This window comes from Lactuca virosa, chromosome 4 (genome assembly GCF_052849685.1).
Source record: "Lactuca virosa cultivar CGN04683 chromosome 4, Lactuca_virosa_CGN04683_v6, whole genome shotgun sequence".
Lineage (NCBI taxonomy): Eukaryota > Viridiplantae > Streptophyta > Magnoliopsida > Asterales > Asteraceae > Lactuca > Lactuca virosa.
The window spans coordinates 111,834,951-111,862,811 of NC_136429.1; the positions used below are offsets into that span (position 1 = coordinate 111,834,951).

The window sequence follows — 27,861 nt, forward strand, 5'->3', positions numbered from 1 at the left end:
GAATTGAGGACATGCATGGAACATGCATGTCTAAAAAGTAAACATTTTTATGGACCTTTAGAGTCCCTTTAAGCTTATGAAATAGTTGGGTTTAGAGACTTAATGGTTTAACAAATTAATTTAATAAGGAGATGGTTTAGACTGAAGTCACACTGGAGGTATCACGACGTGACCAAAAAAAGATTTCATTTTGTTGGTCTTCTGTATTCTCACGACGTGACCAAGAATGGCTTATGTCATGACTTATAATGAATGGGTTATCCGTGACTAAGTTGGCTGAGTTGAAATGAGTTAGTGAAATTGTACCAAGTGAGCTCTCACGATGTGACCAATGGTTGGTCAAGACGTGAGACTCGATATTAAGGTTATTGATCATTGACTTTGACTTCGTGTGTTGACTCGTTGACATGGTTTTACTTGGGTCAAAATTAGCTAGTGTTTGAAATTGGACTAAGATGGGTCGTATTGGATTTAATAGATGTGTCTCATTGTCGTTCGCATGGTGGTAGTTGTGCGGTTAGATTTTTTCGTGAGACAGGTGAGTCTACTCACTATACATATGGGTCGAAGGCACCAATTTCGGCTCACTAGATTATGCTATAAGATGCTAGCTGTTTTTGTCACTCTTGCATGTATGTTGGGTTGAAACACACCCCAGGCTGGGCCCACTATTATATTCTTGGGTCGAAATATATCCCAGGGTTGGGCCCATTGATGTGTATTGGGTTGAACATATTGTTAGGAAAGTGTGTCCAAGGTTATTAACTATTGGTAATATTTTTATTAATAACAGGGTCCTCTTGGGTTACCTTCAAGACTCAAATTAAGTAAAATTGATAAAGGAGGAATTAGTTTATTAATTATTATGGTTTAATTATTAATTAAAAACAAATTAGAAAACAATTTAAGAATTAATTAATAGTTTAATTAATAGAAGGGTTGAATAACAATTAATCAATAGTTGATTAATCAGAAATATTCCAGAACCCTAGGAAGAAGGGTAGTGGAGGAAATTCCCTTAGGATAAGGGGAATTTTGTTCTTAGGGTTATCTGTCCCACATGGGCTTGAGAATAAAACCCTGGAACATATCCAAGGCTATCAATAGGGTCGTAGGGATTCATTCTTCCTTGCTCATTCTTGGCTTGAAGTTTCGCCTCTTCTTTCTCCCTCCTTGTGTACAAACTTTCCTATAGTTAATCCCCTTCTAGTTATTTTTTTATTCTACTATTTTGAGTTCATTGGGTGTGAACCAAGAGAGGTAGCACGCACGAGAGGTCAAGCACCAAGGTCTTTTGCTGCAAAAGAGGTATGCGATTCTTCCTTTGTGTTTTTTGTTTTCTACGATAGATGTAATTAGTATGGAACTATAGATCCATAGGTTGCATGTACACTTAGATATATCATAGTTTTGATTTTTTTCTGCTACCTAGTTTAAAGCGTATTTGATGTGTAGAAAACCTAACATTGGTATCAGAGCCATTGGTTCATGATTACATTCACCATAGATCCATATTTTCTTTAAATGCTTGTTTGAAATTGAATGAAAGAATAATAATTGGAAAATTCATTATTAATAAACCTTTTAATCGCAGCTCACGATGTGAGAGTCTACTGCCCACGACGTGAGGCCGCCGGATTAGGGTTACCCATCTCTCTTTTTTTTCAAATTTGAAGATCTATTAAATATGGATAAATACCAAATTTAAAATGTTTTAAATCTGGAAAATTGATAAATATTATTTACATATGATTATTTGAATTTGAATATTTATTTATTATTTAAATAGTGAATTTAAACGTTTAATATTGTTTATAATAGAGATTTATGAATTTGAATATTAACCCCTCATGATTTATTAATTATTACATTGAAGCCTCGCAATTAATTAGAATTATTATTAGACAACTAAATCTAAAGAGTTTTAAATTTAAACCTTTTATATATATTAAAATTGTATCTACTATATGTATAAGAAAGTTACAGCTTGCATCCTTGCATGTTTTAAATATTGACATTGTCAGTCTTACCATGACTAGGCTCGCTCATTCTGATGTAGGGGTTTAAGGAGGTCTCTATGATTCCTAATGATGTCGTTTTTTAATATGATTTGCGCTTACCACCCTCACTGTCTTATTGCATTTTGAGAATGGAGTTATCAAAAGGGTTTGATAGTGATAATAGTCGATCTAAAAGTACTCTAAATACAAGTATAAAACAAAATCCCATTTTATTTAATTAAAAGTGAATCTTATGTTATCCATAAAAATTGCACATTCTCTTTATAACTTGTTGATTGAGCTTGTGTTGTTAAGCGACACGTCAATTGATGTGTATTTTTAATGCATTAGTTTTTTATTTATAATTCCTAGTCTATCGCATCTAAACCACACCTTACAAACAGTGAACCTGGTCAGGTATAATATAATTTTGATAAGCAAGGATATCGAACTCAAGGGGAACGGTAGCGAGTTAACATTACAATTTTTTATTATAGGTTATACTAAATTAAAGAAAGCAATAAAATGAGGTTTTTGATAATTAAATATCAATTAAATCAACAGATAAACTAACTAGATATACTGAATGGAAACAAATCACTATGGGTACTTTGATAGTGATAATGGTCAATCTAAAAGTACTCTAAATACAAGTATAAAACAAAATCCCATTTTATTTAATTAAAAGTGAATCTTATGTTATCCATAAAAATTGCACATTCTCTTTATAACTTGTTGATTGAGCTTATATGGTTAACCGGCACGTCAATTGATGTGTATTTTTAATGCATTAGTTTTTTATTTATAATTCCTAATTTATCGTATCTAAACCACATCTTACAGACAGTGAACCTGATCAGGTATAGTATAATTTTGATAAGCAATGGTATCGAACTCAAGGGGAACGGTAGCGAGTTAACATTAGAATTTTTTATTATAGGTTATACTAAATTAAAGAAAGCAATAAAATGAGGTTTTTGATAATTAAATATCAATTAAATCAACAAATAAACTAACTAGATAAACTGAATGGAAACAAATCACTTTGGGTACTTTGGTTAGACTGGATTTCATCTCAAAATACTGGCTAACTATTAAGTGCAATGGATATTTATTCATTATTCACCGATTCTTAATATGATTAGAATTTATTATCAAAAGACTAATCATTTAGTAAAACAAGTTCATTCATTCATTGATCAAGTGGACAAACAAACAAGCATACTAGTGTTAAGATCGAATTGTGCAAGACTTGAATTATAAACTGATATTAATGATCATAATACCAATTATATACATGAATGGTCATCACATATAAGCTCACACATTAAAGTTACCAACTTTTCTATTTAACCATAGGTTTATGGTCAAAATCATAGCCATAAAAATCTAATGATCATAGATTCATATGATTCAAGCACATCAAGATAGAATGATCATCTAATCCAAATAATACTCAACAATAAACAGAAACGGTTAAAACTTTAACACATGAATATCTTTTATCAAGAAAACATAAATAAATAAATAAGAATAAATACTCCGAATAGCAAATTAATCCATAATATCAATGATTGATATAGCCTAACACAAAGCAATAGGGTTTTGAAGCCCTAAATCAGAAAGTAAAACATATGAAAATCATAATGGAATGCTAATCGTGGTCGGAAAAACTAACCGAATGATTCAAAGCATGAATTGGCTCTCTAATTCTTTAGATCTTTGCTCCAAATCAGCTTAACGACCCTCCGACCGCCTTCTAGACTCTCAAAATTGCAGTTTGGGGGCTTATTTTCGTAAAGAACAAATCAGAGTTCAAGATCTATCATTAGGGGTAATATTTGGCTCTGCTTATAGCTTATAATTGGTCACCACGTTGTGGTCATCGTCGAAATCTCGTATCCTCCACGTCAGCCTGATGGTCATAAACATTCCAATCACTTCATCGTGGTTCGATCACCATGTCATAGTGAGGGCGAATCAAAATTTTCTCAAAACATGAAAGTCATCTGAAATTGTGTCTAGTTTTCATAACATTTTGAATCTCATCAATCGGAGTTACAAGTCATGAGATATGGCCAAAACACTAACAAGCGGTCAACCTGTCCAGCAACATCGTTTTTGCGTCTTTTTAGCTCCTTTCTCCGCCTTTTGCATTCCAACTCTCATTTTAACTGTAATTGAACATTTCAAATCATATTAAGTATCTTTTAGTTCTAAATAACCTAAAAACATAGTATAAAATAATAAGAAAACGTAATAATTATATGCATAAAATAGACATTATCATCAATCTGAGATTATAAGTAGAGAATGATGTGAGACTCGCGAATCTCAAGCGTAAATTGGGTCGGGGACCACGCAATTTTGTATAGGTGATTCACCATCTATTCAGTGATCCTCGACACCCCCGTCATTAAATCTGAGATGAACATAATCTGATATTAACATGTCATTGATAGTCAATGAATCTCAAAGATCTAGGAATTTTGTAGTGATCGAAATTGACAAAGAATTTTGTCTACCTAAATAACTTCATGGTGTGTTTATGGCATCCCTTTACACATCATGAAGCCAAATATGGATCCTAACCTTAATTTAATAATTTGATTTAGGGTGATTATTTATTAAGGATTTTATATATCGAACTAATTGGAATCTTATATTTTGTAAATGTCGATCCCAGTCAATAACAAGAAGAATAATCCTCCTCCTTCTCCTCCTCCTCTACCAACTCAAAACTCAAGCTTGTTTCTACTGTCAGTTCTAAATAGGGAAAGACTCAATGAGGATGGTTCCAACTATCTTGATTGGATCATGATATTGCCATATTTATATGCATTTTTAGGCAATATTTATTTATGTTTTTATTAATATTTTGGTTATTTGCATAGAATAATGGTACTTATAAGGATAAATTGTTGTTTGCATCCAAAATAGAAGCATTCTCGAAGATAGGGACTGAAACTGACAATATTTGGAACTTTGGAGGCTTGAAGGGAAGAAGGATGAAAATTCCACCAAAAAGACGTGCTCACGACGTGAATTGTTCATGATTCACGACGTGAGCAGAGTATTCTAGAAGATATGTATCCGGGTGGAAGAGTCCTTGTCGAATACGAAAAGATCGCATTCACGACGTGAATCCTTATTGTTCACGACATGAACTAGGGAAATCATAAAACTATAAATTCCCTTGCCCATTACGACTTGGAGAGTTTTTTGGCTGATTGGAAGGTTACCTGAAGACGATTTTGAGCAGAAGAAGAGTTCTGGAAAAGGCCTTCAACATCAAAAGGAGTAAAGGTTCATAATTAGTTAATTAGTTTGATAGTTATGAACATGTTTGATAATTTGATTTGCTTTTGCTTACTTGTTACTATGAGTAGCTGAATCTAACAGCTCTTGTCTAGCTAGATGAAGCTTCTGAATTATGTTTTAGCTTAATGACTATTGAATTTGATTAGTTGGTAAATTGCTTGTGTTTGATTATCATTACCTAGCATGTTATTTTAGTTTCTTAGTTGCTTAAATTCATGTTCTGTGTAGCTTAGTGATCATTAAATTACATGAACTTGAACCCTAGTGATTTAGTGAACATTGAATTGCTAGAGCTAGGATCGACCAAAATCTTAGATAAGTGATAAAAGTAACTAATTTAGCTGTGCTAGAGGACATAATTTATGACCATAATTGTGTTTGCTTAGATAAATCTTACATAGCTCACCTATAATTAATAACTAATTCTGTGTTTTACTTATGTGTGACCATACAAGGTAGTCCATGAATTGGTAAAAAGATTAGTAAATTTGGACTTGAATTGCTAATTACATAATAATTGGTGACCAACTTTGATAATCCATAATTATTAGCTAAACATAAATAAAGAAGTGGATTCAAACTAGACATGAGTGTTTTTAATTAATTGATGGAATTTTGTGATTTAAGTTCGTCTGGTCTTGCAAAATCAGATAAAACCCCCTCTTTGCTCTAAAATTAGGTCAATTTAATAGTAGATAAATTAAGTAGTCAAAACCGTTCCCTGAGATCGACACCCGACTTACCCAACTATTCTATAATTTTGACTAGGTACACTGCCGAGGTGCAATTAGTTAGTTAAGGTAATTAGGTTATAAATAATAAAATTAGGTGTAGCTATTTGCACGCATCAGATCAGAACCTTAAGGTTCACATTGATATATGAGAACAACGAGTATGTTCTCGATGATGATGTTCCCGAACTTGGAGAGAACGCTACCCCATAAGAAGTTACTGCCAACAACAAACATTATAATGAATCGACCAAAGTGGCTTGACTTATGTTAGCGACCATGGCTTTTGGTCTCCAGAAGAACATTGAAAATTAGGGCGCTTTCGACATAAATCAGCAGCTCGAGGAAATGTTCCAAGAGCAAGCTAGGCATGAACGATTCGAGATCGTCAAGTCCCTCATCTCATGCAAACAAAAAGAGGGAGGCTTTGTATGTACATTCGTCTAAAAGATGAAGTCATACATAGACAGATTTAGGAATCTAGGTGTCGAGCTGCCTAAGGAGTTGACCATTGACATGGTATTAAACTCACTTAGTAGTTCATATTCGGAGTTCATCTTGAACTTTAATATGAACAACCTTGATAAAACCTTGATGGAGTTGTATGGCCTGCTCAAGAAAACTAAGGCGAGCATGAAGAAACCCAACAATTCCAACCCTACTACTCCAGTCTTGGCCCTTGATCGTGGTTCTACTAAAAGGAAAAGGTTTTCTCATCCCAAAGAAAAGGGAAAGGGTAAGGTCAAACATTCTGACCAAGGCCCTAAGACAAAGGTCCAAGTTTAGATAGCTCCTTCTACTAATCCAAGTGAGGCTGTTTGTTTTTACTGCCAGTCAAAGGGACACTAGAAGCATAGTTGCCCTAAATACCTGGAGGACCTCAAGAAGGGAAAAGTCAAGGTGATTGGCACCTCAGGTATGTTTATGATATAACTCCATAACACATCTATTTCTAACTCTTGGATTCTTGATATAGGATGTGGTACTCACATTTGCTCTGATACGTAGGGACTAAGACAAAGTAGGAAGTTAAGGCCTAGTGAGCTCAACCTGATCATGGGAAACAGGCACAAGTCAGTTGTTACAAGTATTAGGAACTATGAACTCATGCTTGGTGGTGGTGTTTATCTTAGTTTTTTAAATTGTTGCTTTTCTCCCGATATGGCATGAAACATTATTTCTTTTCATGCACTTTATAAGGATGGTTGTCATTTTTCTTTTGGTAATGATAATGGGAACATTTTGGTTTATAAGAATGATTGTTTTATATTCAAAGCTAGTCCTTGTAAATGTGTGTATGAAAGTGTTGTTTGCGTAGGTGAAGTTGATAAACTATTACTTAATGTTGGTTCTTCTTATAGTGAATTACATAAATCATGTTTGTGGCATTGTCGACTTGGCCATATAAACATGAAGCGCATCACCAAACTCCAATCGGATGGGATCTTGGAATCATTTGACCTCAAGTCATATGATGTATGCAAATCTTTCTTACTTAGAAATATGAAAAGGCGTCATTCACAAGCCACTGTGAAAGAGGCAAGGATTTATTGGATCTCATCCACACAAATGTTTGTGGACCATTCAAATCTTCCACAAGACATAGAGAAAAATACTTTGTGACTTTCACTAGCCGTTTTAGAAGATATGGATATATCTATCTAATCAAGCATAATTAAGAAACCTTTGAGGTGTTCAAAGAGTTTCAAAACGAAGTAGAGAATCAATTTGGTAGAAGCTCTGATCCGATAGTGGTGGAGAATATTTAAGTATTGAATTCTACAATCATCTTAAGAATAATGGAATAGTTTCATAATTGTCTCCTCCTAAAACACCACAATTGAATGGTGTGGCTGATAGAAGAAATTGAATGCTATTAGATATGGTTCGATCTATGATGAGTCGAGCTACACTTCCGATATCTTTTTTGGGGTATGCCTTAGAGACAGCCTCCTACATCCTAAACCTATTACCTCCTAAGAAGGTTTCTAAAACACCCTATGAGAAATAGAGTGGGAAACGTCCTTCTCAAGCATATATAAAAGTTTAGTTTTGCGAGGCTTTTGTTCGTCGTGTGGCAAATGATAAGATCGAATCTAGATTAGAGAATGTTACTTCATTGGCCATCCACAAAAGTCTTTTAGATACTTGTTCTACAAGCCTTCTGAGAACAAGGTGTTTGTTGCTCGAAGGGGATTCTTCCTCGAGAGGGATCTCATTTCCAAAGAGGACAGTGGGAGCCATATTGACCTAGAAGAGCTTCAAGATTCAAGTGAAGAAGAACCTTTAGTGGATACTAGCACTCAACCTGAGGCAGAGTCGCATGTTGAACAAAATGATATATCTCCACCTCCCCTTCGCAGATCCAATATAGTTCGTCTTCCTCTTGAGTTCTATGGTTTCCATATGACCATAAAAGGAGACATATTAATCAGTGATCGTAAACTGGTTAATATGGATGAGCCATCTAACTATAAGGAAGCGATGGCATGCCCTGCGGTTTCCAAGTGGAAGGAAAGCATGGAGAACGAGATTCGGTCTATATATGGTAACCAAGTTTGAAATTTGGTTAATCCCACCCCTGGCATCAAAACTGTTGGGTGCAAATGGATCTTCAAGAAGAAGACTGGCATGGATGGAAATGTGCACATGTTCAAGGCTAGGTTGGTTGCAAAATGTTATACTCAAACTCAAGGGATTGATTATGAGGAAACATTCTCACTAGTAGCCAAGATCAAGTCTATTAGGATATTGCTTGCCATGGAAGCTTTTCACGATTATGAAGTATGACAAATGGATGTGAAAACCGTTTTCCTTAATGAAAAACTCATAGAGGATGTGTATATGGCACAACATGAGGGTTTCATAGATCCAAAATATCCAAATAGAGTGTGTAAGCTTGAAAGGTCCATACATGGTCTAAAACAAGCGTCTCGTAGCTGGAACCTTTGCTTTCATGAAAAGGACAAAGAGTTTGGATTTTCAAGAAGTAAAGGTGAGTCATGCGTATATATCAAAGCTAGTGGGAGTATTTTAGTCTTCCTAGTGTTGTATGTGGATGAGATACTCCTTATAGGAAACGATATCCCGATGTTACAAGTGTTAAGACATGGCTTGGGAGTTGTTTCGCTATGAAGGATCTAGGAGAGGATGCATATATACTTGGTATTAGGATCTATAGAGATAGATCAAAACGTAATAGGACTGAGCTGTAACACTCTAAATTTTCAAACAAAAATTTTATTTTTAAATCACATAAAATCAGTATCACATTTTCTCAAAATCACAATGTATCAAATGTCAAAAACACGATTTAACAAAACAACTGATAATATCCCAGAATCCTCGACATATACTCAAACATGTGTGTACAATCAAGCCGACGCCTTCCCGCGATCCTGAGAAGTACCTGAAACACATAACACACAACACGGTAAGCACAAAGCTTAGTGAGTTCCCCAAAATACCACATACACAAATAATAAGCCTTTCATGGCTATAACTCGGCATGGACCCTCCGGTCTCATGCGTCTCGGTGAGGACCCTCCGGTCTCACGGCTTGGTGTGGACCCTCCGGTCATGTGTCTCAGTGAGGACCCCCCGCTCTCATAGCTCGGGTTGGACCCTCCAGTCCTATATCTCAGTGAAGACCCTCCGGTCTCACAACTCGGTTTGGACCCTCCGGTCCTATCTCAGTAAAACACAGAATAGAGCACATATCACAAAGACAAAATACATAATATCACATAACTCAGTATAAACACATATGACCCTCCGGTCGATAACTCAATAAGACCCTCCGGTCACACAGTATTACCGCTCAGGTAAGTATAGTGAGAAGACTCACATCGGAAGTAAGCAAGTAGATCTAGCACCCCACGCACAGTCTAGACTCCGCCTACATAATATAATTATCTCTAATAAGCAAATTGTAATAACCACTTTAGATGCTAAGCTAACTCCTCCACGAACAGTTCTAGTCATAGTTAAAAGTCGTTCATAGAAATACCATTGAGGAAACCGCGCATGCCCCGGTTAGGGGGGTGAGACCCGCAGCCAACGCCGGGTGGGGAACTGAGAAGTTTCTAAAACTTTCTCGAGGGAACCAGCACCTATCCCGGGAGTTGGGGGGACGCGGCCCGCAGCCAACATCGGGTAGGGTTAAATTTCTATGCCCACTGAAGGAAACTTTGAGTGACTGGTCAGCAATGCACACTTCGCGAGTCCCCTGTAAATGCTTTACAAACCGAGCTTTGCTCCGCGTGTTTGCCGTCGGCGAGCTCTGAGTGTCGCGGCGTTGGAACGGAGATCTGAAAAGACAATATAATCAAATTTGATAGTTAGTATGTTTTTTCTTGAAATCATAAGTTGATTAAGATTTTTTGTTGCGATTGTTACTCAGAGCACTTCGCAGAGTAGCGGTAGTGTACTACTCTTCTCCCTTCCCTTTTTTTTAAAACGACGAGTGGTCTGTATAGCAACGCATTATCTAAAAATGTTTTTTGTTGAGCTAAGCATGCAATGCCCAATCGTTAAATAGTTGATCTTGTAAAGTTAGCCCATATAAGTTGTTGACGTATTCCATAAAAAATGGAAAAGGCTATTTTTAGAGGAGCGCAAGCTAGCAGCCCGTTTGTCATGGGAGCCCAAAATAAAATAATGGCAGCCCACATGTAGTAGCCCAAAAACATGAGATACCCAGATTGAAAGGAGCCCAAAACGAAATTGCAGTCCATTAGGCCCACGTCTCCTTTTTTCAAACGTATTGGCCATCACATGTGGGGACACTATGGTTTCTTTTTCATTAGTTTTGAAGAAAAAGGAATCTTCAGTTGTGCTCTTCTGTCTTGTTTCGTTACCAGGAGGTCCCAAGAAAAATGAAATCGAAGACCGGAGGTGGATGGGTTCTTGTTGGAGGATGCTTGTTGTGGAGGGAAATCGGAGATGTGATATCACTTTCGGCGCAGCTCTGTGAGGTCGTAAATTAAAGGTGGTCGGTTGGCAATGGAGATCGATGGCGTAGCTCCGATAGGCGGCAAGAGATGGAGAAATTGGGATCGTTGTCGCTTCCGGTAGTGGTTTATCGGCTGCAGCGGCATCTTGGAGTCGATTTGTCTGAGCTGGAGGCACCCGACGATGGTCAGGGGAGGCGTTTGTAGTCGACGAACGACGATGGGAGGTGTTGTAGCTCCGGTTCCTGGTGGTGAATCGAGAGATAAGGGACTATCGTAGCTTTAGCTCCGGTTGGTGACGAATGCTCTGATAGTTCTGGTTGGCGACAGCTGCTTTCGGAGCAATTTCGTCGGAGATTGGAGGCTACTAGTGAATGGCGTCGGCAAGCTTCTGCCGGTAAGAGTTGTCTGATGAGGGGATGTGGTATTTGAAGAAAAGTTGCCTCTGATGTTTTCTTGGGAAGAAGAGGGACCAGGTGGGGGTCGACGACTTTTGGAAGAACATATGAGCAAGGTGGGACCCGCCTTTTGACTTTTCTACATGCTTTTTGTCTTTTGCCTTATGGTGCAGCACCCTTCCCCCCTTTTTTTGTCGGTTGAGAGGTGACAACAAGTCACTAATCCTGTAATTCCTTTTTTGCTTTATGATTTTTAGTTGTAAACTTTAGGGTAATAGATAGATGCGATTTTTGAGGTAAATGTGTCAAAAAAGGATGAACGAATTTTTGATGGGTTTATACATCTCTTTTTATCGATCACTTCTTCTTGTAGAACTCCCTTTCTCCCTCCTTTTTTTTTACCTTAACTGATGGGATGAACTATAAACTAATGATAAACAAAATGGGATGTGTTTTGGTAAAAATGCATAAATATCTAACAGAATTATGGTATTTCTCGGACGTTTTTGGGACGTACAAGCAATATAGCATTGCGTACAAACAGAATGTTTCAAGAAATGATATTACATATATAAAACCTCAACTAGAACAGTTTTCTGAAAATGTAAAAACTTATAACACTTATTTCTTTCTCCAAGCTTCTATATAGCTTGAGGGAAGTTGTACACAGAAAATCATAAACTAAATGTGATTTTCTGAAAAAAAATCATCAACTAAAAGTGAATTTTCTTGTAATAATGAGCTGGTAAAAGAGGTAAAAACTTGTAAAAAAATTCTTTTCTTCTCAACTTGTTGAATAAATCACCAAAATCTGAACGAAAACAGATCTGAAAAAATTCGCGTTTTCCTTCTCTAAGCTTCTAAAGAACAGCAAATAAACAACTTGAATGAAGTTATACACAGAATATCATAAACTAAAGGTGATTTCTTGATAACATAAACTAGAAATATGGTAAATAATCACGAAAATTTCTTTTCTTCTCAAGTTGCTGGATAAAACACCAAAATATGAACAAAGATGAGGAAAGACTCGTAAAAACCTCTTTTCTCCCCCAACTTGCTGAGGTGAACCATCAAAATGTAAATAAAAACAGATCTAATAAGGTGTTTTTAAACTTGAGAGATGATTGAGTGAACAAAAACATGCAGATCTAGATATCTGAGCTAAAAATGAAGCAAATCTACAGATCTGAACGAAAAATGCATCAGATCGAGAGATCAAAAAGATAGCTAATTAGATCTGGACAGATCTTGGCAAGAGCCAAACGGATCTGAACAAATAATGGTAGAAATGAATAGATATGAGCAAAACTTGAGCTGAAACGCAACAGATCTGAACAGATCTAGGCAAGAGCGAGCTTGAAACCAAGCGAGATGGTGGTTGCTCGTTCGAGTCCAGGTGGCACCAAATGATGCGACATGGATCTTCGGGATGTCTTCTGGACAACTGCTACGACGGAGATCTGAGAAGCACATAGAAAAGTCGTTAGAACCGCCCCAGGGACTGCGCCTCGTGAGCAGGCTCCAACGATCAAGTTAGATCAGTTGGTAGAGATGAGATGGTTATTCTTAGTTGGAGAGAACCATCTTGGTGTTACGGTAGTGTATGGACATGGTGGCTGTAGGTGGAGAGCGGTGGCTAAGCCAAGGGGAAACTCCTCAGTGGCGGCTGAGCCATCGGAAAGGGTCTAGAGTGGCGGCTGAGCCGATGGGCAAAGTCCATCTCCATGGAGGAGGCATTGTTCACTTTATAGGGGACAATTAGGTCAAGGGGAAATTAGGTCAAGCCTTGGGCTAGCCCAAAACCCCCAGTTAGCAAGGAGTTAGGCAAGGTCATCCGGAGGCGTCGGGCAAGGCTGGCGGGCACGCACCCCAGAAAGGCTGGCAAGGGAGCGCCAGGCAGGGCTGGCAGGAGAGCGCTAGGCAGGGCTGGCAAGAAAACGTCAGGCTGAGCTGGCAAGAGAGCGTCAGACAAGGCTGCCAGAGTTGTCTAGGCCATGCTAATGGACCTAATATCATCAATATACATGCATGTTTGTTCACTAATTGGTCTTTAAGGCTATAGGGTATGTTGACAATGTATTCACCTGTGAAATTGATTCCACATCAGCATTATATCTCTTTCACATTACATTCACTATTGTTTGGGATGGTGTTTACTAGTAAACAACTAGTGAATAAGAGAGAGAAAGATAAAAGGAAGAGAGAGATAAAGAGAAGCCGATAAGTTTTGTGGGAGAAATGTTTTTGATTGGTTGTGAAAACCCGTGACCAGCTTCAATCCTCGCCACCTTTACACCTATCGGGGCGGTGTTCACGCTTGAACATCCCCTCCACATAGATCTTTATGTGCGTAGAAACACCCCCATACCCCATGGCCTAAACAAGATGATGGACAATATTTCAAGTACCAAAAAGCCAAACATTAAAGAATAAGAAAAAAAATTAGTGGTTCGATTAATAAGATAAAATGTAAAAACATTCAGACGAAGGAAAATAAGTCTAAAGGTGTTTTACCATTTAGAAAAAAAAAACTTGGAAAACATTTTACCGTACGCTTTTTTAAAAGTTCACTCAAAACATTTAGTTTTCTTTTAGTTTTTTAATTTCTTTTTAAGTTTTGCCACATTTATCCCTACAATTAATGATATTTCATTTTATATCATGATATTCGATTTTTTATTAGTTAATCAATTGATTTAATAAACAAAATAAATATGAATAGATTTTATAAAGAAAGTATATAATTTAAAGACAATATTACATGATTATTCCATGCGATTTCCCAAAACATAAATAATGACAATTATTAAAACTCTTTTGGTCCGTATGGTTTATCCAAAACATAAATAATAAGGACAATTATTAAAACTCCTTTGGTCCATATGGTTTCAAAAACACTAGTCTGTTTGGTCTTTTGTCATAAAAAAAAAATACTTCTTTAACCTTTTATTTTATTTTAGCTTTTTTATATATTTTCTTTATAAAAATAAACAATTTAAACCCAAACCCATGTACCCAACCGACTCCCACCTCCCTTTTTCTTAAAAAAAAAAATAATAATAATAAAAATACCCCACAAGTTTTTTGAAAAAACTACCCGTAAAATACCTAAAAATATGACATATGTTAGTAAAAATAATAAATTATATAAGAAGACTTAATAAAACATTTAAGATGGATAAATGCTAAATTAGTCGGTTATTGAAAAAAGCTTTTGAAAAGGGTATTTGATAAAAGCTTTTTATTAGATAAAAATTAATAGAAAGATGATGTAGCAAAAACAATAAGTTTGTATGAGGTTAACTATTAAAGATGCTTTAAGAGAAAAACAAAAAAAATAAATAAACAAAAGAAGCATAGATTATTCATGGTCAATGGACAGCAAACTGTGAATGACAACTAGGAAGCATTGTGTGAAGAAATAGATACAACTAACGATTCCAATATACATCATTTTTTTTGCAACTTATATTTTTATTTTTATTCTAATTTTCAAGATTTTAGGTATTACACAAATGCCAAAAGCAGTTGGAGATGTTAGCATGTTACACAAAAGAAATGAATATTACATCCTAAACTACAAATTTATTTACAATAACTAATATTCTGTCCCTCAATATAAGTTTCAGTCCAATGCACATCAAATACAGTCTGTTTTGTTAAATAATACAACAGATTGAGCCAAAAGGAGGATGACAATTCCAAAATGTGCTTCTATATGAAGTTTGCAATTCAATCTCTTCACATCCATTGGATTCTATGTAAGTTGCTTTCAAAAATCAAGAACCATATGCTAGATGATAAAAAGCATCTTCAAAAAAGTATTTGAGATTTGCATCACCCTAAATTATATATGTCAATCTTGAATTTCAAGAATATGATACTAAAATTTCAAGCTTAAATATTTCCATTAAATTGTTTATTACATCCTACTTTCATTTCTTCCTATTAACATCATTGTAATTCAAAACATCTACCCAGTTATAGCAATGTCATCCAAATACAAAACAATTCTCAAATACAGTTGAGTGGATTTTTCAAAATACAGTGTTGTAATAACGAAAGAAATTGAAAGTATTAATGCTATAATTGGGTAGATTTATCAAAGTACAACGCCTTAATAGATTAAAAAAAAAAACTACAATGTGGTAATAGAAAGAAATGAAAGCAGTGTGCTATTAATAACTACACAAATAAGTGAAATTAGGTTTACTATCACTTGCATTTACCCCAAATTTCAATTTTGGTATTAGAATTTTTTTTTTAAAAAGCAAGTCAATCATAAAAAGTGTTGAAATAGATGACTATTAAAGACTTAATACGACATACATGCAATTTTTAAACATACCTTAAACTTTGTGTAAAGTCTCAAATGCAATGCCTAAAGAGGAAAGGTGGGAAAAAGTGGTTATTACTTATTTTCTAATTCAGCATTTCATATAGGCAATTGTAGAAATACCATTAGTGCATTCGATCGATAATAATAACTTAATCCTGTTTTTTTTCTTTTTTTTCCCATTAAGTGGTGTCTGGATAAATGATATTTAAAAATTATTTGAGAAAATGACAGATATACTTGTTAAGTGAGTAATTTCAACCCAACATATATGTACTCTATCTCAACATAACATTGAGAAGGAAATATTAGGGTAAGTGATTAGTGATAATGAGATTAATATGTGGTGCTTCTAAGTTCTAATCCTATCTTATCTTTGTGTGAAGACAAAAGTAATACTTAAAAAGGAAATGTGAGGGTTGCTATTGTAAGAAATAGAAAGTTTAGTTATTAACTTAATTCATACCTTATTGCTTGTGACCAACCTTACCTTTACCTCTTGATGTCTCGTATGTGCAAATGACCATAATGCCCTCCTCATCCTCTTTATTAAAAATAGCCCTAGAAAGCTTCTGCAATAGAAATTGATGAATGTTTGCTTAATAAGAAATCTAGATAAAGTTACAAACTACCCATTCGTTAATTTTTTTTACAAAATAAAATAAAAAAAGTGACATAATTACTTGATGATAAGTCAAACCAGAATACCATCATTGATAATGTCATGATTCCTACACATGTCATGATGTCAATCATATCATGATAACCCAAAAAACAAACATAAATTTTCCATATTTTCTTACATGAATAGGCCTAATTTTAAAGGATGGAAATGGAAAGAAATAAAAAAGGATTGATGCATGGTAATCAGGTTATGTCTTCAACCAAAAGAAATTAATACTCATACAATTCTAAAAGTATGAACTATAATGTTTCCATATATACCCTTAACTTAGCTAAGAACTTCATCAATGTGAGTAATTAGAATTTATGATTGAGTAGAATTGTAATTCAAACTTTTTAACAACAGGAAAGAATAAGATGAAGCAAGCGATTAATTTAGTTCAATATAATAGTTAAATAAGTACTTTTAACCATACATTAATCTCTGTGGAAACCTTAAATGCATTTTAAAAAAGAAAATAAACATATATAAATAACACACATACTATAAGAATATTGACATTGCTGATGTCATTATTTCTCCAAAAAAATTCCAAATGCTTATAAAGTTGATGACTGACAAACAAAATAAGTTTGTATTTATATGAGAGTAGTCATGCAAGAAAGCAAGCACGACACCTGTTCAAATGCCACATCAGCATGTCATTAACTTTTTTTCATCACAAGAGTAATAAAGACATAGTTGACAGATGATAATTAGATTACATCTTGAACTAACATAATACACCCTCCAATTCAACAATTGTTCTAAAAAAATAAATATTCAGACCAATTTTATGTTTCCATATATACCCATATTCGAATCAGATTATCTTTGAAACCAACAAAATTAATAAATTAGCTATTTTCTAGTGTTTTATAATGGAAAATGCATTTATTATTACAAATTCTATAGTTTTTTATATGGTGCTTCCTTTATTTAAGATGTAAATAGTTTATGTTATTTGCTAGGTCCCATCTTTTTTATTCATAAATGGGACCCACAATCACAAATTCATTTTCCTCACTTCAAAGTTCAAATAAATATGACCCATTGAACGAAAACGTTAAATTACTAAAAATAAATATTCCCAACATGCTATTTTAGGAAATAACAAGTATAATGATTACCTTAATTCATACCTTATTGCATGTGATCAACCTTAACTTTACCTCTTGTTGACTGATTCAAAGATTTAAGGCCTGCAATTTAACTCCAGTTCAAAGTTCATCAAAATGGATTTTGACTAAAACGCCCTTCTATCGATCACCACAAAAGTTCTGCAACAGAAAATGATAAATATTTGCTTAATAAGAAATTTAGATAAAGACACAAACTGCCCCTCTGTTATTTAAAAAAGATAAACATGATATACTTGATGTCATGACTTCTATACAAAAAACACACAAATGCAATATTATCATGTTAACCCAAAGAAAGAAATTAAATAAATTTCCAATTTTTTTACAACATTGTTGACATTAAACATGAGTAGACCTAATTTTAAAGGTGAACATGGAAGGAAATAAAACTCGGTTGATGCATATTTGCTTAATAAGAAATTTTTATAGCAGCCTTGATTAAGAAATATTTTTTATTATTACAGAATTTATCATGCATCATGCAATATTTAAGTGGTTAACATTATTTCAATGCATATGTACTTTTTAACCATGTTTAAACTTTATGTGGAGACAAAATATACATCTTAAAAAGGAAAAATGGGGTATGTGATTAATATACTTCAAAATATACGTACTTTTAACTATATCTATATTCCAAGTTACAATATCCCCAAAAAAGCAAAGATGAGAGAAATAATTAGCATTAATGAAGCTTTTACTGAAAAAGAAAGGTGAGATTGTAATTAATGTTAATTCAACAATTATGTGCTTTTGATCATATTTTCAACATTGTGAAAGTCAAATACAAGATCTCAAAAGGTAATATAGAGGTATCATTATGGAAAAATAATGAATGAACTTAACTATCAGGAATTTAGAATTTTATACCCTTTTACACAACACTTTGAAGAAGCCTTTTGCTGAATTGAGAAATAGCAATGGTCAATACCACCTGAAAATGAAATTTTATGTGTATTAGATTAATAAGAAATCTAAATAAAGAATGTAACACAATTACATGCATATTATAAGAATATTGTCATTGCTGATGTCATAATTACTCTAATACTTTCCACATGCCAATAAAGTTGATGACTAAGATACTAATTCAAAGAAACAAACAAAATAAATTTGTACTTATATGAAACTAGTCATGCAAGAAAGCAAGCACGACACACGTTCAAATGCCACATCAGCAGCATTAATTTTTCTTGTTTTGGCATCAAGAAAGTTGACCAAAAGTCATAAAGATATAGTTGACCAATGATAATCGGATTACATCTTCAACTAACATAATTATTACACCCTCCAATTCAACAAGTGTTCTAAAACAATAAATATCCATACCGATTTTATGTTTCCATATACATTTGTAATAGTAATAATTTGTAATAGTAATAGTAATACACCCTTCAATTTGTATATTTTCCATATATACAATATCATGCTTAACAATCCTAAAGTAGAAATCTAATTATTTGGACAATAAATAACTAAAATATCTATATTTTTCGGATGTATGGAGCATAAAAGAGTGGAATTTTCACACAAGTGTAAGGCTAAGTGAAAGACATTGAAGGAAGCATAGTTGTAAAACAAGGTTAAGTGAATAAATTTTGGAGTCTATGTATTTAATATCTTAGATCTTTGGTGTGTTTATAATGGAGAGCTTTATTAAGAATATAAGAACATATTTATTATTACAAATTTAACTCAACGGATATAGTTTCTATATATGGTGCTCCTTTGCCCAAAACTTTCCGTGAACTATTTTGTAGGTCCCATCTTTATTACTCATAAATGGGACCCACAATTCCTTACTTCACATAAATACAACCCACTAAAAGAAAATGTTAAACATCAAAAATAAATAGGCCTAACCTTCATTTCTTATAAGTTCTTATGAGATTTCTTCTTCTCTTATATACAACATGTACCATAAAGTCATAAACTAATGTCTTTAATTCTAGACTAAGTTTTACATAGAAGTAGCAAATAGGCATCTTCATTCTCCATCACAATCTTTTCCATAATTGCCCTTTAAGTCGCACAAGGAAATTGTTCATATTGTTTTATCGGCCTCCCTCTTTTCATTTTGTGAACCTCTACCCAACTCCTAGAACGCCCTAGATCACAATATCATGAGTGGCATTGTGACTAGTTCGAGGGTAGTTTGGTAATTGTGACTTGTGAGGTTAGTTGATCTATCACTTGGGGTGAGGGATCACACAGTTTCTTCTTAGAAAGACGAATCATAAGAAGGTACTAAAGTTGCCATTACTTAAGCCCGTGTAATTGCAACCTACTTTCATTAATTTGTTATTATAGCATCCTACTTTCATTTCTTTTTATTACAACATTATACTTCAAAAATTCAACCCACTTATAGTAATATATCCATTCGTATACACATACAAGATACATACATATACATATATATATACACACACACACACACACACACACACAGAGAGGAATAAGTTCAAATAAAAACACTAAATAAAGTGAGAACATGAGAACGCTACTTTTATGTTATTATTCTGCTATGAATTTTATATGTGTAGCATTTAAGTAAATTTTAATGTGAATATTAATGTACAATTATTCATATATTCAATACTGAATAATGAAATATAACTGTATATACAAAATTCATTGTATATACAAAATTCATAGCAGAATAATAATAAAAAAGTAGTGTTCTCACGCTCTCACTTTATTTACTGTTTTTATTGGAATCATCCCCTATATATATATATATATATATATATATATATATATATATATATATATATATATATATATATATATATATATACACACACAGCGTATATACCATTTTTATAGCACAACTAGCATCTTATTCACACGCAACACTTTACGTCCTAGTATTACTAGCTAAAGCCTTTCTCCCCTTTGCCTCTCCACTTAAATAACACCAAATCATTAAGGGAGTAGTCCTATATAAGTCATATATACCCTTTGACAAGTATCCCAACACCAATGAGTGTGACCAAAAGGAAGAGAAAACCCACATTTATGATCACATTAGTTATTATACGTAGTTTTCTTTCTATTCGAGTATAGTTTATCTAGACAAAATATATGCTTTACAAACAAGCAAATATTCGATCAACCGATAGTCAAAACATTTAGTCAAATTCAACATATATCTAAGATAGAAACAAGTAACAAAAAGCATGCTAGATTTACGGAAGCAAATGTATCAATCATGCAATCAATTCTTGTTTTATTTCCTACTCAACATCTTGTGCCTACTTTCTTATTATGAATTTGGTTTTTGTGATGCAATTCATGATATATATATATATATATATATATATATATATATATATATGACTTAAAAAAGACGACACATGTGCAAACCTCATAAACATAGGCGCCACAACGCCCCATAAACTACCATAAAACAGTTTTAAGGAAACCACTAAACATCACATCATGAGTTTATAGTCCAATAAAAGAGTCGCTAATTGGTGACATAAGCAAAATACCATTTTTAAACATCATTTTAGTTGACTTGGCTTTGGAATGTACATGCTCCATATCATGCTTCAAGTCTCATGTACCTATAGATGATAGAATAGTGGTGTTAAAACAAAATATTAAAAAAATTGGTTTAAAGAGCTTCAAGCCCCTATGTTACACATGACAAAAGACATTAATGCCCTTCCTTTGTACTTACATAAATACTACGGTTTTAAAATCGTACGGATTTCTTCAATTGCTGCATCCATGCCATTAATAACCATATTCTTGACCTAAATAGAGAATTTTCTTACATTAGTAATACTATCCACATATACATATCCAAAAAAAGAAATATTATGTTAACTGTTAAAATATTCACCTTTGGCATTGCCCCTTTGGCTTTGTGATTTACAGGAAGTCGGCGAATTTCATCGCCTACTTTAATGCAGTTAGTTGCACTTTCGGGTGAGATGAAATCCAAAACCACATTAACACATGACTACACATAAATAAACATCTAATGTTAAATGCAAGAAATAGCAACTTACTTTCATTTATTTGTTTATTAATTATTATAGTATGCTTCTTTCGTTTCTTCCTAGTAAAACATTTTAATTACAATGTGGTAGTAGAAAGAAATGGAAGTAGGATGATATAAATGTAATACACAAATAAATTAAAATATGTTGCTAATTCTTGTATATCAGATATAACAAAACAAAAAGAATACATGTATATACATAAATTAAGGTTTTAGAGATAAGTTATAACATGTTACCTTAACTTTCTTCATTTGGTAAGGACAACCAGCTGGAATGATAACAGCTTCACCAATATGTTGCTCAAAACTCCATGGTTCAACATCTAATCATATAATAATAGAAATACAATATATTAAGTAATTAACATTAATGAGAATGATAATCAAAAAACAATTAAAACTAACTTGTTGAAAGATGGAAACTTACTGAATTCTTCCTTGATTCTCAGTTTATGAAGCTCATCTAAGTAAAAGACTTCATCAAAAAGTGGATGAACAACCTGTAATGCATGTAAAATGTAAATACGTATTTAAGTTATATCTGATAGAATATAGATTCTCGTTTATGTTTTTAAATTGAACAAAATTATACCTTTTTTGGAGAACCACAAGATTTACCGAGTTTATCAGAATACTTTTTCAGATACTCCAAAAGCTTTGGGACATCTTTTTGGTGAAAAATGTCCCACTCAATCCCATGAGTTTCAACTATTTGTTCCTCTTCATAATGACTACATGTCCCAATTTCATGTTGAGAATAAGCTGAAACTTCATCATCAGAATCAGAATCAGAATTAGAATCAGAATCAGAATCAGAATCAGAATCTTCAGTGCTTAAATCATCAGATGACATATCTACATCTTTATTTTTCGCCTCCAATTTTGGTGAACTTTCAAATAGTTTTTCGAGTTCATTTCTTGTTTTGATCTTCCTTGAAGACTTTATAGGCTCTTGTGAACTGTATTTGTTCATCAAGATCTTGACTTTATTAAGATTGTCCTCAGAAATCAGATTATCAGTAGCATATGCAAGAATATTAACCTGTATTTTTAAAAGAGGAAACATCAATAGGTTTCATATAATAACATTAAAAATAAAGTAATTGAAAAATTACCATATCATACGCATGAAAACACAATTTAGTTATAAAATCAGCATCTGTAAGATTCGGTTCACCATATGAGATACAAACACGAGGTCCCAAATTAGGGTTTCCAGTTTCATGTGAAACATTCATTGCAAGATTCATAAAACCTGTGATATATTCTTGAACAGGTAAAGATTCCATCACAGCAGCATAATGATCTGGGAAATGATCTTGAAAAAAGTTTGAAGAAAACATAACTTTGAATCTCAAAAGCTCTTGCCACACATTTTCATGTGTTACACCCCCTTTAAAAATCTGTTTTCTACCAAATTGCACATCACACCAATCAAATCCCCCTTTTGATCTTCCTTTTCCTTCACTCCTTTCAAGATACTTGCACAACAAGTAACCGAAATCCCAATTCAAATGTTGTTGACTTTGAAGCACATTACGGATTACAAGAGGTTGACCTTTACCCCAATGCTTCATAAAATGTTCAAGATTTTTATCAATCAGATCTTGCTTAGTCTTGAAATACAAACCCTTGTTTTTAATCAAGTTTCCAACTTTTTCACTACCCAATTTGTCATTTTCATCACATAGTAAGCAAGGTGAAGAAAGAAGCCCTAAAGATTTCTTGAATTTATATTTGTTTACTATTTGCTTTGCGTTTTCTTCAAGATCTTTTGTCCAACCAAAGGGGGAAAAACAAGTTAATTGGAGAAAATCTTGATTGCATCCACCTAAAGTTTGTGGTGGACATCTTATGCTTCCATCTATGCTAAATGTCCATGAAATCTTTCTTGATTTGCTTCTAACTAGCCTAGTATTCCTCAAATCTCCAAGACCTGAATGTAAGTATCCTTCATGAAACTCTTGACAACAATGAATGCAGAGAATGTAAGAGCAATATTCACAGCTTCTGTGAATGTCTGTAACCCATGAAGAGCAAAAACTGTGACAAAAATATAAGCCACAAGATCATTTAAAACAGCATAAGAAATTATTTCAAGAAACTTTTATTTGAAAATATTGAAAACCCACCTGCATATTGGCTTCTTGGGACATTCTACAAGCTGAACTAGTAATTCGGAATGAGTTCTTCCTGTATTTTAACAAATATTGAAAACCCTTTTGATTCTTGTTTTAATAGAAAAAAGAAAAAAGAAAGGACACTTTACCTTTGTTTATAGCTTCGGTTTCCAGCTCATTCATCTTTTCTTGATTTATTTTTTCCATAAGTGGAAGAAGGAGGCGAATCATGTGAAGTTGTTGACTTTTGTCAAACTTCTTTTCATGATTGTATACAACTACCTCATTTTCAGGTTCAGAAACCACCACCTCCTCCTCTTCACCATTGTAAATCATCACCTCCTCATCACAATCATAAATCACCAACTCCTGAAATATATTTCATAACATGAAAGCAAACAGATTAGGATGAGGGCATTTACGTCTTTTGCACACATTATCTTGTATGTAGGCTGTGTTTGCGTTTGTTATTCGGGACATAACAGGAATGGATAAGCTTTCTAGGGCTATTTTGATGATGAGGATGAGAAGGGCATTCACGTCTTTTGCACAAATGGAGATTGAAAGAGAGTCTCCAACTCTCCATCCCATCTTATTAAAAGATCGGACAAAAGTTTACCATTTTTGTCCCATTAACTTCCCAGAAGTTGTATAACATGTCATGTCATGTCATGTCATGCTAAAACCAGTATAAAAGTATACGATTTTTAACCTTCTTTTTAACTTCTTTAGATTTTGCTTTTGAGCAAGTTCGGCATTCACACGTCCCTTCACACACAGGACACAATCTCTTGATTGCTGTCCTACAATAAAACCTAAATCCAAGCAAAAAAAAATCTTAAATTTTATCACATAAAAGGTAATTTCAACTTCATTTATCGTTATGATCCATATAAGTAACCACAACATGTTTTTCAATGGTTTAAGAACATAGTGGATAAAGATTTTAACCAATAAGCAAGAGCAAAAACATGAGTATATTAGCATTAATGGAATCTTGGTAAAGTTATAAGGGTAAAACGGACCTTTTATCGATACATTCTTTACAAAAGAACTGTGTTTTACATGTTGAGCATTGGACAAAAACACGATAGCTGGTGTATTTGCACCAATGGCACCTCTTGATGATATTCTTCTTTGCAGATGCTTTTATATTTTCTTTTATATTTGGTAACATCTGGAAATATAAACCAAAAACAGAAAGACACAACATAAGCTATGAACTTACATTAAAAAACATCATATTTTATGTGAAAATGAGCAGTGGACAACAATTTGATCATTACTTTAACAATGATTCTTTAATCATGTTTAATAATCTATAATCATCTATGACACTAAAAGACAAAAGACAAAAGACAAGTCAGGGGTCAACCCGGCCCGTTTTGACCCGTTTATGGACTTTGACCCACCAGAAAAATCTTGAACATGTTTGACCCATTGACCAACCCACCCGACCCGTTTGACCAGCCCCAAAAAGTTACACCTTTACATTTGAGAAATGAAAATCAACCTGAATTTTGGTAAAGAGATGAATTCCATGGAAATTACCAGATTGAGGAAATTTGATATGATATACGTTTTAAAATTGTAATTTTTCTCTATGAAAAAAACTACACAAAATTGAAAACATCAGTAAAGCACCCTAAGAAATTAGGTTATAGACGAGCAAAAACATAACAATGTAGATGCGTAAATAACAAATTTGGGTATGAGAAACAACCTGAACTGTAGCAATTGGATCGGATTCAACGTTTTTAGAACGGATCGTCCTTCTGGGATATCTAGTTGCAGATGGAACCCCAACTTTCATCTTCGGAGAAACTTCTTTTTGCACAGTTCTGAATTGTAAGGACATCGGAGAAGGTTGGGGTATCACCATTTGTCCAAACATGAGATCCTTAACAACAGTTTTCTCATATTCCTGTTTGATATTATACAAGTGCAGATTTCCGTCTTGGAAAGTTAACTTGCTTCCATCCTCAAGTTGATCAGAGATTTCAACTACAGCCTCCTTCATCGGTGGTCTACCCCTTTTACGGGGTAGACGAACTGCATCCACATCCTTCAATGGCAGATTTCTTTTTCTACCCCTTCTTCTTAGGGGTAACTCGTATTCTCCGCCATGTTGAAGTGACGATTCTTCATCGACTTTAGGGACCAATTTCTTGTGCCTAATTCCGGCAAGTTTAAGAGCAGCGGGAACTGGCTCGTGCTTCAGCCGATGACAGTACTGAAGGAAGTGTGTTTCACAGTACTCTTTCCCGTCCATCACTGGCCGGCGACACCGCCATCTTCTCCCGTCAGTTCTCTTACATCCCAGCATTTTTGCGTCTTGCTGGCTAAAACAGTCGAAATTTTCAGAATTTTATGAGAATTAGCTACAAAATCAAAGCTTGGTAAAAAAAGATGAAAATCAAAGGATGTTTCTTTGAGTATTTGGGGAAAACAAGAAGAGTGTACACAGGCAGGAGGTTGATGACGTTGGTATGTATCAATGTATGTATGTGTATTGGATTCTTGTAATGTGTATTATATTTTGTGTATAGAAAAGGAGTAAATGTAAATACTTAATACAGGCCTCCTTGCAATTTTAAAAAAAAAAATTATTTCAAATGTAATTTTCTTCCATGTATATCTTTTCTAATAAATAAGGTTTGACCAACAAAAACAGAAAAAATAATATTTGAAATCAAAGTGTTCATACTTAATCTTTTTCTTGCAATTGGAAATTATTTTTTGAGGATGGTAATGAAAAAATGTAGGTTAAATCATTTATAGTTCCTTGGTTTCATGCATATTTGATTTATGATATATTTTGGTAAAATTGTGTAGATATAAATCTCTTTAAAAATTATAATATTTAAAAATTAGTTTTGACAAATACATTTTGATTTTAAGAAAGGTATATATGAAATTTTCTAAAAGAAAAGGATAGAATGTAAGGTGGTACATATTAGTTTTGTATTTTAATTAGATAATCAAGTTATCATATATAGCAATTTTATGAAGCTCACGATGTATAAAGTGCATGCGATTTGTAACAAAAAAATGTGTTAGTTATATTCGTTAATACATGTTATTTAACTTGTCAAACATGTTCATATTGTAGGTGGAAAGAAAGAGATGATATTTAATAATAAATATACATACTTGATCAGTTTATATATTTATATGTGTAAGTTGTTTTCTCAAAGAAATGGATGGTTAATATCTTTTTATGTGCATTTTAATTGAATATAAAGGTGAGTTTCAAGGGTTATATAGCTAAGAATTGAGTTTGATTTCGTTGTTAAAATTGTTAACATGTTTGTTAAGAGATATGAGATCATAATACATAGAATGTACATGGTTTACGAGACCATAATGCATATAATGCACCTAGTTTGTAATAAAACAAGTTGAATATGTCTGCTAATATGAGATATTTGTTCATAATTATCAAATTGGTTGAACACATGCATTGATTTGAATGAAGAAATAACTACTATGTTGACAGTAATTATGCATGTTTGATTAGTTAATATATTTATGTATAAGTATCGTACATTTTCGAAGAGATAAAGATGAAGACCGGGGTTATTGATCCACATAATACGTGTATCATGTTTAGTGTGTGGATTTTATAACTAGTGGATGGGGATTGGTGTTCATATTTGAAGGTGAATAATTGATATGTAATCATATTAGTTTTTTAAGACAGTTAAATAGTATATAGCATATTCCGTACATGATCATTGTTTATAATTTTTTTTTCACTAACTCGGGAAAGGAAGACACTTTATACATCATATTTTATTTATAATGGATATCACCCTTCAATTTGATCAAGCATAGGCTGGTATTTAGTATTTAGTATGTCTAAAATAGAAAGACTCCTTTAAAACCTAATCTAAAGGGGCATTGCAAGAGTCGTCATCGAAATTGACCAAAAATGATAAGGAAGGCCCTCAAATTTAAAATTATGGTTACAAAAGGCTACCATACTTTATTATTACATATCAAATACCCAATAGCTTGTTCATGGTAAAAATCTTCATGATTATCCTTATTCAAACTTTTTGGAGAGTATTGCCTTTAACTAAACATCATATCCATATTCAAAAGCATCTTCCTTTTGGACACTTGACTTCCTTTTTATATAAGATATAAAATCCAAATTCATATACCTATAATAAT

General features: G+C 33.5%; 1 protein-coding gene and 1 long non-coding RNA gene across 7 annotated transcripts; both read right to left on the reverse strand.

The window, feature by feature from the left end:
- Positions 1-9,276: 9,276 nt before the first annotated feature.
- Positions 9,277-11,437, reverse strand: LOC145107234 (uncharacterized). Of its 2 annotated transcripts, XR_013707773.1 has the most exons (3): positions 10,062-11,437; positions 9,900-9,950; positions 9,277-9,461 (listed from the first exon to the last, which is right to left on the reverse strand). It is a non-coding gene; the product is annotated as an uncharacterized LOC145107234 (long non-coding RNA). The 2 variants fall into 2 exon arrangements; XR_013707772.1 differs by having other exon boundaries at positions 9,277-9,950.
- A 3,476-nt stretch (positions 11,438-14,913) lies between these two features.
- Positions 14,914-26,193, reverse strand: LOC145107235 (lysine-specific demethylase JMJ28-like). Of its 5 annotated transcripts, none has more exons than XM_079044078.1 (15): positions 25,406-26,193; positions 24,708-24,859; positions 24,395-24,497; positions 23,832-24,051; positions 23,695-23,755; positions 22,678-23,605; positions 22,155-22,604; positions 21,990-22,062; positions 21,800-21,885; positions 21,401-21,520; positions 21,236-21,311; positions 21,045-21,119; positions 18,418-18,481; positions 17,578-17,685; positions 14,914-16,313 (listed from the first exon to the last, which is right to left on the reverse strand). In XM_079044078.1, exons 1-11 carry the CDS (start codon positions 26,006-26,008, stop codon positions 21,243-21,245), a joined length of 2,865 nt encoding a protein of 954 aa, XP_078900204.1. In that variant the 5' UTR covers positions 26,009-26,193; the 3' UTR covers positions 14,914-16,313; positions 17,578-17,685; positions 18,418-18,481; positions 21,045-21,119; positions 21,236-21,242. The 5 variants fall into 5 exon arrangements, with proteins under 5 accessions (XP_078900204.1, XP_078900202.1, XP_078900203.1 ...); XM_079044076.1 differs by having other exon boundaries at positions 17,548-17,685; XM_079044077.1 differs by having other exon boundaries at positions 17,536-17,685.
- Positions 26,194-27,861: the final 1,668 nt, after the last annotated feature.